Below are 19541 nucleotides of genomic sequence, written 5' to 3' on the forward strand. Positions count from 1 at the left end.
CGCGGACGAAGTCTCGGGAACAGCTAGTATATATGTATATATGTACCACGCGTTGCTGTGGCTAAGGTTCTTGAATAAAATAATATTGCGACTATAAATTTAGATGTAAGCTATCCTATCTTTCAAGTTGGATCAAATTGCACACAATGTGCAAATCAAATTTGCAATCGGTTCAGTAGTTTAGGAGTCCATCGCGGACAAATAAAGCGACACGTATTTTTTATAAGTAATGATATAAGTTAAGGGATACCTATATTTTTGATTTTTTTATAATAATGGCATTAAAAATTACATACAACCCTAAATTTTCATTCGGTCACCAACGCCTATTTTTTAATAGATATTTTAATTTATGTTGCAAAATAAGGTTTTCAGGGCCAGCTAGACTACATATACTAGCTGACCACGCAATGATTAACTTTTACACTTTCGTAGCTATAAGTTTATTTTATGAGCAATATTAGTTTAATCTATACATATAAATAAAATTAGAGTGTCTGTTTGTAATATTGAAATAACCGTTGTTTACTACATGCATATGAATATAAATACGGTACATACCCGAAAATGACATTTTATTACAATTTTTGTTCTGTTTATTCCGGCTAATCTCAGAAATGGCTGGACCGATTTTGACGGGACTTTTATTGGCAGGTAGCTGATGTAATAAGAAATAATTTAGGCTACTTTTATTTTAGAAAAATAAAGTTATATTCCACGCGGATGAAGTCACGAGTAGCAGCTAGTTGATTATATGATACTATTAAATATAAGGTTTTAAATTAACTTACAGGTATATAACTTAATGATATAATTGAATTATTTATTTATATTTAAAAATTAATATTAATAATCATGGATCTGATGAAATGTATTGTAAATATATAGTGTATTTTGTATTTATTAAAATTATAATAAATTACATCTGCTTTTTATTTATTAAAACTAGTTAACGACCAGAATTTGACTGTTTTTTTAATATAATTTGAATGGTAAACGGCTTTCCTGATTGTGTTTGATTGTGGAATGAACTATCTGCCGAGGTTGCCTCACGAGACTACAGCATGGGGTTTTTCAAGAAGGGTATATTAAGGTTTCTTAAGGGTCGGCAACGCGCACGTGACACCCCTGGTGTTTCAGGCGTTCATAGGCTACGGTAACCGTTTACCATCAGATGGGCCGTATGCTTGTTTGCCACCTAAGTGGTATAAAAAAATATGAAAGCCTAGGAGAACTGTATCACCACAACAAGATGATAATAATAATCATCATTACATAGTATAAAACAAAGTCGCTGTCGCTGTCTGTCCGTCCCTATGTATGCTTAAATCTTTAAAACTACGCAACGGATTTAGAAACGTTTTTTTTAATATATAGAGTGATTCAAGAGGAAGGGTTATATGTATAATACATGTACACCCGGGCGAAGCTGGGGCGAGTAGCTAGTAGGCTATAATTGTAAAAGGTATTATGTAAATTGGGTGAAATATAATAATAAATGTCAAGTGTGATGCAGGCGAAGTTGCGCGGGTCAACTAGTATAATATTATGCTTACAAGGAGATCCTAGCCCCGGCTTAAGTAAATATATAAATAAGGATATGTGGTGGCATGTGAAGCGGCTGAAAAATTATCTCACAGAGAGAGTAAGAATATTATTATGTGAGTCCTTTATTCTCTCTAAGTTCAATTACGGTGATCTAGTATATGGTCCTCGCCTTGTATGTAATTCTCGGAACATAATGACATTGACATACCTCCACGTACTCATGTCTCTCCATTTCTAAATAATGCATCAATTCTTAACATGGAATCACGGAGGCGGTTGCATCTCGCAGTACTCATGTTTGATATAATGACATTTAAAAATCCAGAATACTTATATAATAAATTAATTCATTTTGAAAGTCATTATGTCGGCGTCCCTAGATCATACGGGTTCCTTTAGCAATGTATTCTCACCGAACTGTTGCTTTTACGGGAAGTTTCCGCTACCAGGCGACTAAATGCTGGAATAATATCCCTCCACCTATAAGAGCCATTACTTCAAAACAGGTATTTAAGAAAAAGATAAAACTTTTTCTACTAGACAATTCCTAGCATTTATATATTATTATTATTTTTTGAAAGCCTTTGGTCGCTTAGGTAATGGTCCGCGTCAACAGTTATTTGTATTTGAATTGATATTGATATACATTTTGATTTATTTATTTTATTATTTTTTTCTTCTATTATTTTTATTAAGAATTAGTTTAATTTAAATTTTGGTAACATTAAGATTGTTGAGTGAATATGTCGCTGCACGCGATCGCACCACCACTGGGCTGCTACTGAAAATCAGTGTTTTGCTCGCTGAGCAAATTGTTCACTGAGTAGCTCAACCCTTTCGTATCCCTGTGGCACCTAATATATATTTTAATGTTTATTTTATGTGGAAGTTAAAGTATGATGTGTTGTATTTTTTTTTTTTAATATATATATTATATATATATATATATATATATATATATATATATATATATATATATGTTTGTTAGGGACAGTGATATCAATCAGGTATCCAATTTGTTAGTTTTTATAATATAATTAAATAAATAAAATGTCATAAAATATTTTAATTATCGTAGTAGGACCAAGAAATCGGCATTTGCTTGTTCATATACGATTTTGTGTAGTGCTGTGGCATGTTATGAGGTATGTTGTTCTTCTTAGCATTGATTACAGCATCAGTCAGAACGGACATTGTTCTTGTTAAATATTCATCAGCTTTTTTAATCTGAAACAGATATATTTTAATATAATATTCATAAAATTCAATATTTTTTTGAAGTCAAACATGTATAATGTTGTGTTAATATTGTACAGACAAGCTTATATTTATAAGTGTGTCTGTCTGTTATAGAGATTGCTTTCAGTAATAAGACTGAATTTTTTTTTTTTTTGTATAGAGGTTAGTGTTGTATATCACTAAAAACGGGAAACGAGACGGGATAATGGAAAGGAACGGGTTAAATTTTGAATATACTCAGAATTAGTGATCATGGGTTTTAAAGTTTAATGTTATTATGGGAAATAAAAGATGCAAAAGATATATAAATTATAGGACTAGAATGTTACTATCTTTTCTTTCTTTTTTTTGTAATTATTTGTTATTTTTTTATGCACAATAAAGAGTTTTATTATTATTATTATAAAAATGGATATATATTAGGATTTTTTGGTCGCAAAAATGTTATATCGTCGACTGGAAGGGGTAGATGATATATCGCGATGTGACAGAAAAAGAAATGATTTTTTTTGGTTGATAATGGAATGGTGCACTTGCCTGCGCTAACGGTTTACGCTGGCGGAGCACCAGTGAAGGATGATAAGATGAACAGGTCAGATCAGTTGGCCCATCGTGACAATTTCACCAAGAATTTATCACGATGGTTTCCAGGGGGAACCGCGTGGATGTCAACCTGACATTGTACATTGCTAGCAATAAGATCATCAATCTACATTACTAACAATACCCTTTCACCCAAGAGAAAGGATTGTGGGAGAGAGGACAACGGCAGCAGAGAACAGAGTCCGCTATAGAGTTGTAAGAGAAAGAGAAAGGCTGGCGGCAGAGAGAAAGACAACTGCAGTACGTTGAAGTTTCAATTTTACTATGTGTCCCAGCACACATTCGTTATTTACAATTAACACAGCGCCATCTAGTCCCAAGCTAAGCAGAGCTTGTGTAGTAGACAATTGATATAAATACATAGAGTTTTTTTAAATACATACATAATATACATAGAAAACATACAGACCGATACAAACAATCATACTGATGTACACAAATGCTTGCACCTTGCGAGGAATCATATCTGTAACAATAGGAAATAAAGCGGTGTGCTAACCGCTAGACCACTGAGGCTGTCAAAAATAATCTTTAGTACAATACTAATAATATAATTGCAGTGTATCTTTTTGTCATCCTAAAAGCTGAAATGAAATTAATTGAAACAAAAAAATTTACGTGAAATCTTAACACACAAACAGACAATTTTGCCATCGACATTTTGTTATAATTAAATAAGGTAACCCTTTATCGCCCTTACCTGTTCGTAAGAATTCAATATTTTCAAAATATTCCACTTGTTTTTATTTCTTTCTATATATTTGTATAAATCCGTCAGTAGATCTAAACTTCTAAACAGATAACTGGTAATATAACCTATTCTATAATATTTGTTTTCTTTATAATGATGATGTATCACTTCTATACCTTTTAATTTTTTATCTATCGTTTCTTTAGTCTGTGTAATTAGTGAGAAGAGTTTCAATTTTATCATGCTTTCATGCTCGTCTAATTTTACATCAGTATCAGTATCAGGTTCTTTAGTTACATCAGGCACTACTAACTCAGTTTCTTTATTATCTTCCCATGTAGGGTTTACAGTTATACTTGCCTTATCCCAAACATCTTCATTGTTCTGTTTAGTAACATCCCAAACTGGTTTCACATCCTCCGGTCTTTTAGTTTCTCTATGATTCTCGTATAAGTTATCAAGCATACTGGGTGATATATCATTTTTTATATTCTTAGGTAGAATTAATAGTTTTTCAGTTGTGACACCTTGCTCTATAATATTTTTATTAATACCAATCACTTTTTCTTTAATTTCATTAGATTCGAGACCATCTTCAACACTGTCTCTTGAGGCATCTAGATCTTCATGACTAGGTTTGGTATGCCAAAGTGAGTTTCCGCTTAATTTTGGCGTCCAAATTGAATGTTTAGGATTGATATCTTCATTCCAAAGTGATTCTATATCGTGGTGTTTATTTTTATTGCTGTATTTTTCTTTATTGTGCAGCCTTTGTGGCATTGTTACCATAACCTTAGATGGGTCATCGGTAGGCATTTTCATGTCCTTCTGCCATGGCTTCATCTTCAATCTATCTATATACAGTTGGTTTATTTTCTCATAGTCCTGCTTTGTCAATTTCTGAGCATTTGAATGTGTTTTCTCACCATTTCTCTCAGATGGTAAACGACGATTTGGTTTATCTGCGCTATCGAAGAACCAGTTAGGTATTTCTTTTAGCTCTTTCGGGTTTTTCTCGTGGAAGACGTAGAAGTCATCGTTTCCACCAATCCAAGAGTTGATGTCTGGTGGTTTGAGCTCAGATATGTCGACCTGATGTTGTGCTGTTACGACGAGTAAGGGTAGGAAAGCTGTAACAGGATAATCATCAGTTAATGCTAGGCCACCAGGAACAATGGCATAGGACATATAAATTATGTCACGCGAAATTCGTTATTTTTTTGTTTCCTCTCCCATTCCTGTCACAGTTGGTCACATTTGGGAGATTCCCCAAATGTGACCAACTGTGACAGATGGGAAGATTGTTCCTAGTCTGAAGTCACAAATTGCAATCCACTAATAAACCAGCGGATGGATTAGAAAATTTTTTAATTTTAGTTTTTTTTTTCATTGGTCAAACTTCATATTTTAATACTTAATTATACAATTATAATATTAGATTTTAAAATGTGACGTCTCGAAATTTTGGACAATCCTACTCCTGTCACACAATTGTATATATGTGACAAGCAATCAAATATATCTAATCTTCTATATATACCTGTGGCGAATCTACGGACAGCGCGTGGCAACACTGTTGCCTAGCGACACATGAGGGAGAAAAATAACAGTCCTGTCAAAGCGGACCGAATCTCTTCTTTTCTTATATAATTTCCATTTATATTATTATCATTCACTACTGTAAATAATATAAGAATACACACATACATACAAAGCTACGGCTGGTCTCATTCCATCATCACTTTTCCTGCTGCTGCCTATAATATACCAACACTCGATATATAAGTAATAGCGGTAACAATCTACTCGCTAAACCTACATATATATATGTCTTAAACTTTACAATTGCTTAGGCCGTTTATATATAAATTTATCTATACATATAAATAAAATTGGAGTGTCTGTTTGTAATATTGAATTAACCGTTTTTTAATACATGCATATGAATATAAATACGATACATACACCAAGAAAACACTTTTTACAATTTTTGTCTGTCTATCTGGTTGTTCCGGCTAATCTCTGAAATGGCTGGACCGTTTTTAATGGGACTTTTATTGGCAGGTAGCTGATGTAATAAGGAGTAACTTAGGCTGCTTTTATTTTAGAAAATTCTTTAATTTTAGTAAAATAAAGTTAAATTCCACGCGGACGAAATCGCGGGAACAGCTAGTCTTCCATAAATTAATAGTTTAATTGACTGATAGGCTTCAGATAACTATCTATGGTTCATCAATTGGCTAGTCAGGTTGTTAATAACTCTTTAGTTTATATAATGAAAATATACATTTGAAAATTGTACATTCCTTATCATAGTTAGAACAATAGAAAATAAAGGACTGTAATTTTTTCATTGTGAATATATTAACATATTTTACTTTCCTCTTTTATTGATGCCCTATCAACGAACCTAATTATAATTAAATATCTATTATTATATTGGGTATGCTGTACTGCCTAATACAGGTCGAGATACGCACTTATTACCTAAGAGTTCTTAAATATGTGTATAAATGGCCGCTAATAAAGTGAACATTCTTTTAAATAAAAAAGTGTAAAATAGAGAATGAATGAAATGAATGTTTTATTAATAAAAATGTCATAACAGTATATTCTACGAAAGACATAAAACGATTTATATACTGAAGATTAATGAAACTTCTGACTAGGCAGTATGGGCAATGCTCTTAGCCTGTCCAAATTGGACGAATTTTAAAACAACAATAGACATTGTGCTCCATTTATTCTACATTAAATAATTATTAATATCTACACGCGTTATAGAACAGTCTGGAAGAATATTCCTAGACGAAGATACCGCTTGTGTTTACTGTTAATATAAACTATTTCGCGAGCGTCGTTCGTTATATTCCACAAGAGACTGTCCTCGTTTTCCTGCCATCCGGACGTGTTCTCTGGACCCGGTGTGATTGTTCATTAACAGTGCTCTGGATTGGATTGCAGGTAAGTGAGTACTATTATTTTATGGGTATTTGTTGTCGCGCAGTCAGGGACTCTAAAGTTTCTGGAAGCACGCCCTGTTGTTCCGGTTAAGTTCCCGCGTGCATCTTTATTTTTGGATTACTCTAATGCTGATGGTTTCAGCTGGCCTTTACAGCTTCACCGGACGATAGGAAGCGAGTGCAGATGGCACTCCAAACTAAAGGAAGGACTTTTGGAGCGGCTGAAGTCCAACTCCCGCCTGACGGATACGACTTTAGTCTGAGAGCTCCGTTAGGGATTTGAACCTCGGCTCAGATCGACGTAATTACGATCCCCGTTTGGGGATCTATCGTAGGGGAGAAGGGGATCGATCGGAGGGGGTGTAGTAGATATTTACACGCCGCTACACCAATAATTAATGTTAAATACCCGTTAAATATATATACTTACATATAAACAATCTTTCCGCCATTTTTCAACGTCAAATGCGATTTATTTCTTAAAGTGTATTATATAAATATATTTCTAACCGTGTCTAATACACAGACAAACATTCAATTACCCTCCATGTTGTTCATAATTACAGTATGCTGTTTTCAACATAAATTATTGTTGAACATAAAATTGGTTTGTGTGGAGGAATTTAATAGCTTATTAATATTATAATATGCATTTACGATGTTTATATAAATTGATGACCTCGATGGTCTAGTGGTTTAGCACGCCGCCTTGCTTTCGATTGTCATGGGTTTGATGCTTTTGGGACAGCCTGGATACTATAATATCTATAATAAATATTGGTAACACCATGTGGTTTAACACCCCGCCTTGCTTTCGATTGTCATGGGTTTGATTCTTTTGGGACAGCCTGTATACTATAGTATCTATAATAAATATTGGTAACACCATGTTTGTTACATTATTTATATTATTAACCGGGTCTTAAGACGGATAATTTTATGACAAACTAGCTGTTCCCGCGACTTCGTCCGTGTGGAATTTAACTTTATTTTTCTAAAATAAAAGTAGCCTAAGTTACTCCTTATTATATCAGTCACTTGCCAAAAAAAGTCCCGTCAAAGTTGGTCCAGCCATTTCAGAGATTAGCCGGAACAAACAGACAGACAAAAATTATAGAAAATGTTAATTTGGTGTATGTACCGTATTTATAGTCATATGCATGTAGTAAAAACGGTCATTTCAATATTACAAACAGACACTCCAATTTTATTTACATGTATATATGTACAGATAGTCAATAGTCATAGCGCGTCACATAATAAATTCCACCCCCAAGGGGATAAATTAACGCGAGCGAAGACGCGGGCAAAAGCTAGTATTATAATATAATGTGAAAGTAGGGATCTTTGTTACGCTTTCAAGTAAAAACTACTGAACGAATTTTGATGAAACTTTACATTAATATACCTTATACATCAGATCAACATATAGGCTATAACATTCATGCGAGTTAAACCGCTGGCACAGCTAATATTAAATAATTACATACAAATAAAATACAAACAATTACAAAGTCCATAGAATATCGCAACTTACAATTTATAGAATTGTATACCTACGTTATAAACAAGACAATATTATTATAGAGGTTCTTGCCAAAGTCTGAACCCCTAGCGGTGCGATCAGACTGGCGTATCTTTCAGACGCTCCATATGTCCTTCCTTTTGTTTGGAGTGCCATCTGCATTCGCCCCCTATCGTCCGGTGAAGCTGTAAAGGCCAGCTGCAGCCAACATTAGAATAGCTCGAATTAACTTAAGGGTTTTGTAATTCTGAAATTTAATACTAGATGGCGTTAAAAACGTAAAACAGCGGTTTCATTTCGGCTCATATATAATATCGTCATAATATACTAGTAATTACATATACATATACACGAATAGTCATTTGCTCTCTGTAATCTACCAAAGACAAATAATATTTTACTCTTTCCCATGCAGGCAGTGTAAATCGTGGCATTTATAATTTTAAATCACTAAAACAAACTCAGAATTTGTATAAAAAATATATTTTAAATAAACATTCAAAACCTTCTTACAAACACATGCCTTGATTCCGCAATTTAAAATAAATAATTCTATGAATATTATAATTCCAAATTCCTTTTCAAAATGAAATTTTAATTTTAAATTTAGAACAGAATAAAATAAATAAAGACATAAAATTATGATTTACAATATAATTGAAATCATACTTTTATGGTCAAGAATATTATACAAATTAAAATTTAAATTCTATAATTCCACAATCAGAATGAATAATAAACAAAATTTTGGAACCGATTCAAATTTAGAATGTATATTTCAAATTAAAATTTTGAAACGTTGCATTCCATATTTAGGAATCATAATTTAAATGAATGTTTCATGTAATTAAATTTTAAATTTTAAATCCCATAATTTCACGTTCAGAATGCACAATTTAAATGAAAATTCGGAATTTATAATTTAAAATAGTAACACTATTGACTACTGTTGACTCTGTTGTTAGTTGACTACTCGTACTGCTTCTTTATCTTCCTCTTGATACTGCGGCTCGTTCTCGATTTCTTCGTCCTCGTTGAAATCAACATCGTCATCGACATCCGCTTCCTAATAAAAATAGTAATAAATTATTAATTTTATTCTTTATTAGGGGCCGTTCAAGTACTTAAGCACTATTTCTTTGCTTTGTTTATTTTGGATGACATGGGCCATGTCATCCAAAATAAAGTCTAGATGATGATTACGTCATTGGTATGTATTTACTTTTTTACACGATGGCAACCCTCACATTGTTTTGCTAAAAAAACAATACATTAATAAAAAAATGATTACGTAATCATGAGGGAAGGGGGTAGTAGAGCTTTGCTTACTTTTGCTGACAAGGGGGATGGGGGGTAAATAATTGTAATAAATCTGCCTACGTAATACTTGAACGGCCCCTTATACTTATAAACAAAAATTTTTGTAATTTAATTATGGCCAACAAACAATAATAATAATAATAGTATATAATAAATAAACCTGGACAGTTCATACAACATCGTCTAATCCCAAGCTCTGCTTTGATTGTGTTATAGGTACTAGACAATTGATATAAATATTTAAATGATTTTTTTGTAAATACATACAAATATATATATATATGTATATAGTGTTTTTTGTGGTTATTACGTATTTACAATAAGAAAACAAAGGATATACTGGAATTACCCTTAAATAAGTTCACAACATCTGTTAAATCATATTTATTGAGCAAAGTCTATTACTCACTAAACGATTACTTGAATGACGAGCGTGTATGGCAATAGTTGTTCATTCAGGGGATTTTCATTTAATGTTAGACATAGACACCTATATAAATATACATTGTAAATAAACTGGCTTTAAAAAGTAATTCAATTGAGTTTCTTGCCAGTTTTGTTCAATTGGATCTATATACTAAACTGGACGGTAGGGAAAAAAAATTAAATTATAATGTATAAAAAATTGACGTTTATAAGCGGCTAAAATGTCCTACATGGATAAATATTTTTTTAATTTGAATTTGAATAAATGTGTTTAAGTATTTGTATCCGTTGTCTAGTACCCATAACACAAGCTCTGCTTACCGTGGGACTAGATGGCGCTGTGTTAATTGTCCAGGGTTATTTATTTATTTATATCAGTTGTCTAGTACCCATAACACAAGCTCTGCTTACCGTGGGACTAGATGGCGCTGTGTTAATTGTCCAGGGTTATTTTTTTATTTCTATCAGTTGTCTAGTACCCATAACACAAGCTCTGCTTAGCTTGGTACTAGATGGCGCTGTGTGCTCTATCCAGGGTAATTATTATTATTATTTCCTCTGGTGTTGTTCATTGGCGATGGTAATCACTCACGTGATTTAAAATCAAATCAGCATCAAAAATAATTTATTCATGTTGGACATTTTTGCCGCTTATGAACGTCGAGTTTTTTGTATTAATATTTTTATATTTATAACAAAATTAAATAAACATATACTTGCCTGATACTGCTGGTACTCTGATATGAGGTCACTCATGTTGCTGGCAGCTTCAGTGAACTCCATCTCGTCCATACCCTCGCCGGTGTACCAGTGCAGGAAAGCCTGGACAAACGAAACATGACTCAATACTCAAGGATATTTGAGGATTTGTATTTATATATATAGACTAGCTTTTGCCCGCGGCTTCGCTCGCGTTAATTTATCCCCTTAGGGGTGGAATTTATCAATATCCTTTCTATGGGGATGCCTACGTCTTAGTAGCTTTATGTATGCAAAGTCTCATACAAAGTTTAAAATTGACAAAGTTTCATACAAACTTTCACCCCCTATTTATCCCCTTGGGGTTAGAATTAATCAAAATCCTTTCTTAGCGGATGCCTACGTCATAACATCTACCTGCATGCCAATTATTTTTTGTTTTTTTTTTTTATTATATATTTATTTATTTATTAAAGGAAAACCAAGGCTATTTAAGTATATCTTAAATAAAATCAATATAATCGTCATACTAAACCACTGACAGGCTTTCACAAATAACAACAGACTAATTCTAAAAAATTACATCACTCTACACACATATAAAGGCAACAACACATTATAAAGTTAACAGAGAATATGAAATTAATTAACAAGAGTACAGTAACAAATAGTGAATTTATACAAATATATACATATACATAATCTTCAATAATAATTAATTGTTATTTAAAGAGGGCTCACTTAGTTGGTATCTCGCTGATTTAATATATTAATAAATAAAAATAGATAAATAAATAAAAATAATACATATACATAATCTTCAATAATAATTAATTGTTATTTAAAGAAGGGCTCACATAGTTGATGTCTCGCTGATTTAATATTATTACAAAATAGATAAATAAATAAAAACAATACATGTACATAATCTTCAATAATAATTAATTGTTATTTAAAGAAGGGCTCACTTAGTTGGTGTCTTAATATTATTACAAAATAGATAAATAAATAAAAATAATACATATACATAATCTTCAATAATAATTAATTGTTATTTAAAGAAGGGCTCACTTAGTTGGTGTCTCGCTGATTTAATATTATTACAAAATAGATAAATAAATAAAAATAATACATATACATAATCTTCAATAATAATTAATTGTTATTCAAAGAAGGGCTCACTTAGTTGGTGTCTTAATATTATTACAAAATAGATAAATAAATAAAAATAATACATGTACATAATCTTCAATAATAATTAATTGTTATTTAAAGAAGGGCTCACTTAGTTGGTGTCTTAATATTATTACAAAATAGATAAATAAATAAAAATAATACATATACATAATCTTCAATAATAATTAATTGTTATTTAAAGAAGGGCTCACTTAGTTGTGTCTCTTCTAAAACGGTAATTTATTATTATAAAATTACCGTTTTAAATGAAAGACGAAAGTACACGAACGGTAGCGCGGTACAGACAGTGGCGCGGTAAAACTAATAGGAATGTCGATTGACACGTCGTATTTAAAGAAGATATTATGAAATTACAAAAATAATGTATTAGTAATGTTAGAATAATAAACTAAAGAATAAATAAATAATTACCCGTCGCCTGTACATGGCCGTGAATTGCTCTGATATACGTTTGAATATCTCCTGGATGGCAGTCGTGTTGCCGATAAATGTAGCTGACATCTTCAGCCCTCGAGGTGGTACATCACATACAGACACCTTCAGGTTATGGGGGATCCATTCCACGAAATAACTGTGGATAAAAAAACATAACTATTATATTTGTACCGCCAACATCTATTCTCTGCACCACCTATTGTTGACTGGTAGAAAATGCCGCATGGTGTTAAGTCCGCCAAATGTACTTTACTATATTTTGTATATTGTGGGCATTAAAGTTAAATAAATAAAATAATTAGATAAATAGATACATAGATAATTTCTTTATTCAACAATTACATACACATAGCATACATGAGATACTTTTTATAAATAGAAATAAAGTTTATATATAAATAATACAGAAATATAATATTACAAAATAAAATAAAAATGGAGGTGGCTCTATGTGTCGCAATGATGAAGAGGCAACCAACTCAGCATGAAGCTACAGATAAGTCTGCAGCGCTGATATTCTGTTGGCTCCTATAATTAAATACATACTTACATACATATATACGTGAATGTTTATATATTACACTTCGAGCTCTTAAAAAATTATACTATTTCAAAACATTATACAATATATAAATAGATTAAAAATGAAGTGGTGTGTTATGTATATATATATTGTTAACCTATAGATACATACTACGTACATAAATAATAGTTTTTGTTAGCATATGATCGCTGGCTAATTATTATTTTTATTTGCGAATTGGATCAAATGGATGCTCAATGGATTTATATTATTTTGTTTAATTCCGTTACCATTAGCATGTGTGAGTACACGAATTTAGTATTTAACTACCTACTCGTCCAGGCTTCGCACGGATTTTATTTTACAGACTACTCTAATGCTGTTGGCCGCAGCTGGCCTTTACAGCTTCACCGGACGATAGGCGGCGAGTGCAGATGGCACTCCAAACCAAAGGAAGGACTTATGGAGCGGCTGAAGGCCAACTCCCGCCTGACGGATACGACTTTAGTCTGAGGGCACTGCTAGGGGTTCGAACCTCGGCTCAGGCCGTCGTAATATCGATCCCCGTTTGAATTGGACGGGGGATCGAGGGGGGGGGCTTCGCACGGGTGTACATGTATTATATATATAAACCTTCCTCTTAAATCACTCTATCTATTAAAAAAACCGCTTTAAAATCCGTTGCGTAGTTTTAAAGATTTAAGCATACATAGGGACAGACAGACAGCGACAGCGACTTTGTTTTATATTATGTAATTACATAACTACCGGTCTAGCGGTTTTTTTTTATGTGTATGATAATGGAATGATGCACCCCCCTGCGCTATCGGTTTACGATGGCGGGGCACCAGTAGCACACCGCTTTGCTTTACTTCACAGGTTCGATTCCTTGCACGATATAAATATTTGTATTAGAAATTGGGCGAAATATAATGATAAATGTCAGGTGAGTGTAATGCAGATGAAGTTGCGCAGTTCAGTTAGTAAATAATAAATATGTAATAATATAAATAATATATAAATTATAATAATAAATAAATTTACATATAAAAAAAAGTATACTTATATAAAATAATATTATTTATAGTTGAATAGTGTACCTTGAATTCTTGTTTTGTATGGCCAATATTTGCTGGTCCACTTCCCTCATGGACATGTGCCCTCTGAACATTGTGGCGACGGTGAGGTACCGTCCGTGGCGAGGGTCGCACGCCGTCATCATGTTACCAGGGTTGAACATCTGGGAATTACATTTATACCTTTATATATAGAAATTGCGTGTCACGTTGTTTATCCGCGATGGACTCCTATACTACTGAACCGACTGAAATTTGATTTGCACATCACATCACATCTAATATTATAATATTAATTCATATGTCTACGCACTCAACGCACATCGGCAACTGCGGCCGGTGGCGGACACCGCCACTTCTTGTCCGACCGGCATCGACACTTACCGGCTTACAAATAATCCCTCCATTCTAAATTTTATATGAATCTGTCTGTTGTTCATAACAGTTTTTATATTAAACCTATTAACACAGTCCACTAGTTTCATTGGCTATCCAGGACGTAACACATATTTATAATATGGGCCATGAAATCTCTCTCTCTCTTCCTAGCTATATATCCCACATGGTGGGACCACGTTCATATATCCCATTTCTTTTTAGTTAGTTTAGGATTCTTTTTAGTGGTGGGGTCAGCTTTCCTTATTTTTGTCCGCCACTTAATCCGGTCCCGGACGTCCTCCTCAGAGACCTCACACTCCATCATGTCCCTAGCAACAACATCTATCCACCCCTTCCTTCCTTGGGCTATAAAATAAATAAATAATAATTCACACAACGCCATCTAGTCCCGTGATACCTCATATGTGATTCCACTGCCGAGGATTGAGAAACGCCTCTTATCCTGTAATTTCACTGTTTAATCTGCACCCTACAACTACAACACACCCTTACAAAGCAAGCTGCTTGACTGAAATAAGCGAGACTGAGGTATGTACCTCAGTCTCGCTTATTTCTATACGCGGACAAGTTTTTTTCAATCTACCATACTTACTTGGCTCATCAGTTCTGATACAGTCTGAGGGCGGTAGTTGAACGAATTCCTGGCTGTCAAAGGGGCGAAACCTGGAAATCAGAAATAAAAATATAAACCACTTTTACCCGCGCAAGAATATATATTTTTTTTTTAAATAAAAAGTATCCTATGTTCATTCTGATACCTCCAAGAACATGTGTACAAAATTTCATAATGTACGGTTCAGTAGTTTTTGCGTGAAAGCGTAATAAACATCCCTACTTTTACATTTATAATATAATAATGATAATGCTCTTAGATTCTGCCCGCATTGTACGCCGGTTTCTCTCCCTGGGGCCCTGAACCCCGGCCGACTGCGCTTCTGCCGGGGGTAAGTAGCCATTTCTTTTATAAGTTAAAAAAAAAAACTTTGTACAACTGTTGCCCATACAATAACAAAATTTAAAAGTAATGAAGGAGACAAAACGGTCTATAACTCAGTGGGGGCAGTGAGTCCAACCTCTCTGCTGTTCTTTTATAGCCTTTACCAGTAAATTAATATAGCAATAAGAGAAATTATAACATTATTATATGGATATATTATAAGGATGAAGGATTTTTGTGCGAAACCTGGAATAGAAAATAAATTCTGAAAGGTGCAGTGTGAAATTTTAGCTTTAATATTTCCATTTTGTTTTTCTTATGAATGACAATGGAATAGTGTATCCGCCTGTGTTAACGGTTTACGCTTGCTGGGCACCAGTGGAAGATGATAAGATGAACATGAGGTCAGGTCAGTTAGCCCATCGTGGTAAATTCACCATGAATTTATCACGATGGTTTCCAGGGGGAACCGCGTGGAGATCGACCTAACATAGTAATGTGGTCTTTATCCATGTTTCGTTGTAATGTATAAACCTTACCTGGCATGAAGAAGTGAAGTCTAGGGAACGGCACCATGTTCACGGCCAGCTTCCGAAGGTCAGCGTTGAGTTGACCAGGGAACCGCAGACAGGTCGTCACACCCGACATTGTTAACTGTAACGTTACAATACATTGATAGATAAATATATTCAACAATTAGATACATAAATAAATCGCTGATTTGTATTCCCACCCCTTCCTATCTACCCCCTATCTCACACTCCCTCACCTCCACCCCTATCTCCCCCTTGTCCTCCACTTTTTTCTCACTATGTCCTTGAGTTCCTGAAGAGAGCACGGGACACGGCCCCCACCGTCACACCAAGCAGTCACACATCTGAATACACCTCCCAAGCGCCTAAAATTCCCCACACAACGAATGCCTTATCCGGAATACCTCGAAATCCACCACGAAGAGAAGCGAAGATCACTTTTTATCTTTTTCCTATACCTATGTAGTCTGTGAATATCCCGCGCTCCAGCTATATTTATTCTCTCCCCCCCCCCCCCCTATTTAGTCTATGATCATCCCGCGCTCCCGCCATCTTATTATTTAATCTATGACAGCTTACTGTCACGCTGACAGTTCATATTTCGTTTATTAACCAATTTAAAAAACTTCTTTACATATATGCAAAGAGTAAAGTTAATGTACCAAACATATATGGCAAGTCATAATATGGTACTCACGGAAATCAAATGATTGAGGTCCCCATAGCTGGGACTGCTTAACCTCAGCGTTCGGAAGCATATATTGTAAAGTGCTTCATTATCGATACAAAAGGACATATCTGTATTCTCCACCAGCTGATGGACAGAGAGAGTGGCGTTATATGGCTCCAACACTACCTCGCTTACCTGAAATGAAAATAAAAATATATAATGGGTACAGTCTATGCTGTAAATAATATAAATTACGTAGTGGAGTAACTTGACACAGTCATGCTCGCTATAAAATTCAAACTTGTGGCGACGTGGTTATGAATATTTATGGTTATGATTATTTGTTTTTGTCTGCATGTTTTCTATGTATTTATCAAAAAAATGTTGAAGTGTTGAGTTGAACTCCATTCTCCACAATTAGCTTCTCAGTTGGGCCGTTGTACGTGTAGAGCTAGACTACTAAAGTAGTGAGCCAAGCTCCTCCCAAAAGCTTCTGCGCTTTTGGGTTTGCTGCTGTCTTCATAGGCTTCACGGAAAGACCTCACCGTTCCGAGGATTTAGAATAGAATAGAATAGAATAGAAAATAATTTATTCAAATAAACTTACATTGAAGCACTTTTGAATAGTCATAACATTTTTTTTTTAATCTACCGCTCATTCGGAATGCTGTCTCATCACAAGAAGAACAAGCAAGAAACTTGTGTGTTGCTCTTTTAAATAATTTATTCTTACTTACAATTTAAGTTTAAGTGTGTGAATACAAACCACCGATTAGCACTAATTCAATGAAATTGTTAGGGAAAATACTCTCTGCTACCAAAATGTTAGGGAAAGTACTATGTATATATATAGGGAAAAACGTCTGTCACGTACCTGTATAGTTCTGCGGATTTCTTGGGCTTCAGGGTCTCGAAGATATCTTCGCTAGCTTTCAGTTTCACAGTAGGTTTCACAGTAGGTTTAACACAGTTCTAATTTATTTTAATTCACAACAAATGCGCGCGCGCGTCATGTCCGCCGTACGTTCAGTTCAGTACTAGGTAAGGGAGGGGAAGGAAAGGCGCGGGAACAGAAACTAACGGACTCTAATATAATAATCTGTGCTTACGATGTTACAGGGTAGATTTTGAACAGAAATATTTTATTTATTTATTTGTTTTCGTTGTGTGGCCACTGCTGCGCACGCCAGGATTACGTGTGCGGTCGATTCTTCGGCTTCAAAGCAACCCCGACAAAGGGGACTGACAGTAGCACCTATTGTGTACAGATGTTTGTTTAAGGGACAGTGGCCCGTTATTGTGCCTATCATTATTTTGAGGTTTTGCCTATCGAGATTCAGTAGGCGTTTTGTCAATCGATGGTTTATTTTTGGAATTGCCACTTTCACTCGTTTAGTACGTATAATAATAATAATAATATCTCAAGACAATTCACACAGCGCCATCTAGTCCCAAGCTAAGCACAGCTTGTGTTATGGGTACTAGACAACTGATATAAATACATAGATACGTTTTTATTTGTAAATAAATACATATTATACACAGAAATCACGCGACCGATACAAATAATCATACTCATGAATATAAATGTTTGTGCCGCGCGAGGAATTGAACCCACGACCATCGGATAGTAAAGCGGTGTGCTAAACCACTATAAGTATAACATAAGTACTGCATAGTATGGGAATAGATGGCGCTGTGTGAATTGTCCAGGGTTGTTTAATTCCCGTCATCATTGAAACTTACCTTAGGCGAGGGTACAACGCTGAAAGTGTTCATGATTCTGTCAGGGTACTCCTCTCTGATCTTGCTGAGGAGCAGAGTACCCATACCAGATCCTGTGCCTCCGCCCAGGGAGTGTGTCATCTGGAACCCTGTGAAATTAAAGTCAATATCATTATATCATACTACATGTGTCCGAGGTTTCACCTGACAGACAGATTTCAGACAGACAGACAGACAAAAATTGTAAAAAATGTTATTTTGGTGTATGTACCGTATTTATATTCAAATGCATGTAGTAAAAAACGGTGATCTCTATATTACAAACAGAGACTCAATATTAAATTCCACGCGGACGAAGTCGCGGGAACAGCTAGGTCATGAATATTATTATTTTGTTTTTAATGTCAGCAGATTTAATATTATTATAATATTGTTATTGATTAAACAAAATAATATTGTTTATGATAATATTATTAACAATCTGGATTATTAAAAAGTTAATTTGGTAAATTAATGTATTTAACTGTTTACCTTGTAAACAGTCACAATCTTCGCTCTCTTTCCTGATGACATCCAGCACAGCATCCACCAGCTCGGCGCCTTCTGTGTAATGGCCCTTTGCCCAGTTGTTGCCTGAAAAAATAAATAATTATTTATGATGTTTATATTATCAACTATTCTTTTTTTATATTATCTGTGCAATCACAGAGCAATAAACACTATCTTTTATAAGAGTTGACAGATTATATCTATAATATATAAAGCTGCATTACGGTGACTCACTCACTGATTGACATAGTTGTTCTCCCAGAAGGAGCGTCCGGGGGTCGAGACGATGTATGGGGGAAATGTTCCTTTGGCTAGGGTGACCACGAGAAAATTCCGAAATTTGGGAAAATCCAAGATGGCGGACAAAGATGGCGGCTAACTTTTACAGTTTCGCTCGGATCGATTCCGTTCAAAGAGTGATTTGGCACGTCTCGGCGGGACCCAGAATATGGCGTAAAAACAAAAAAATAAAATCCAAGATGG

The 19541-nt window shown here is 34.3% G+C and overlaps 2 protein-coding genes across 2 annotated transcripts in view; both read right to left on the reverse strand.

The window, feature by feature from the left end:
• Window positions 1-2613: 2613 nt before the first annotated feature.
• On the reverse strand, window positions 2614-5269 carry LOC131846369 (uncharacterized). Its single transcript, XM_059195640.1, has 2 exons — window positions 4091-5269; window positions 2614-2775 (listed from the first exon to the last, which is right to left on the reverse strand). The coding sequence occupies exons 1-2, from the start codon at window positions 5267-5269 to the stop codon at window positions 2614-2616; spliced, it is 1341 nt and encodes a 446-aa protein (XP_059051623.1).
• A 4142-nt stretch (window positions 5270-9411) lies between these two features.
• Window positions 9412-19541, reverse strand: part of LOC131846364 (tubulin beta chain-like) — a 33115-nt gene continuing 22985 nt past the window's right edge. The window contains exons 4-12 of the mRNA XM_059195636.1: window positions 19041-19142; window positions 18531-18658; window positions 16812-16979; window positions 16121-16235; window positions 15237-15307; window positions 14270-14409; window positions 12623-12782; window positions 11036-11137; window positions 9412-9635 (exon numbers count right to left, since the gene is read on the reverse strand). Coding sequence (XP_059051619.1) covers window positions 9531-9635; window positions 11036-11137; window positions 12623-12782; window positions 14270-14409; window positions 15237-15307; window positions 16121-16235; window positions 16812-16979; window positions 18531-18658; window positions 19041-19142 — 1091 coding nt within the window. The 3' untranslated portion in view covers window positions 9412-9530. The remainder of the gene's footprint in view (window positions 9636-11035; window positions 11138-12622; window positions 12783-14269; window positions 14410-15236; window positions 15308-16120; window positions 16236-16811; window positions 16980-18530; window positions 18659-19040; window positions 19143-19541) is intronic.

The sequence above is a fragment of the Achroia grisella genome, unplaced genomic scaffold, assembly GCF_030625045.1.
Source record: "Achroia grisella isolate CSIRO2021 unplaced genomic scaffold, CSIRO_AGI_Agris_v1 utg5103, whole genome shotgun sequence".
Taxonomy (NCBI): domain Eukaryota; kingdom Metazoa; phylum Arthropoda; class Insecta; order Lepidoptera; family Pyralidae; genus Achroia; species Achroia grisella.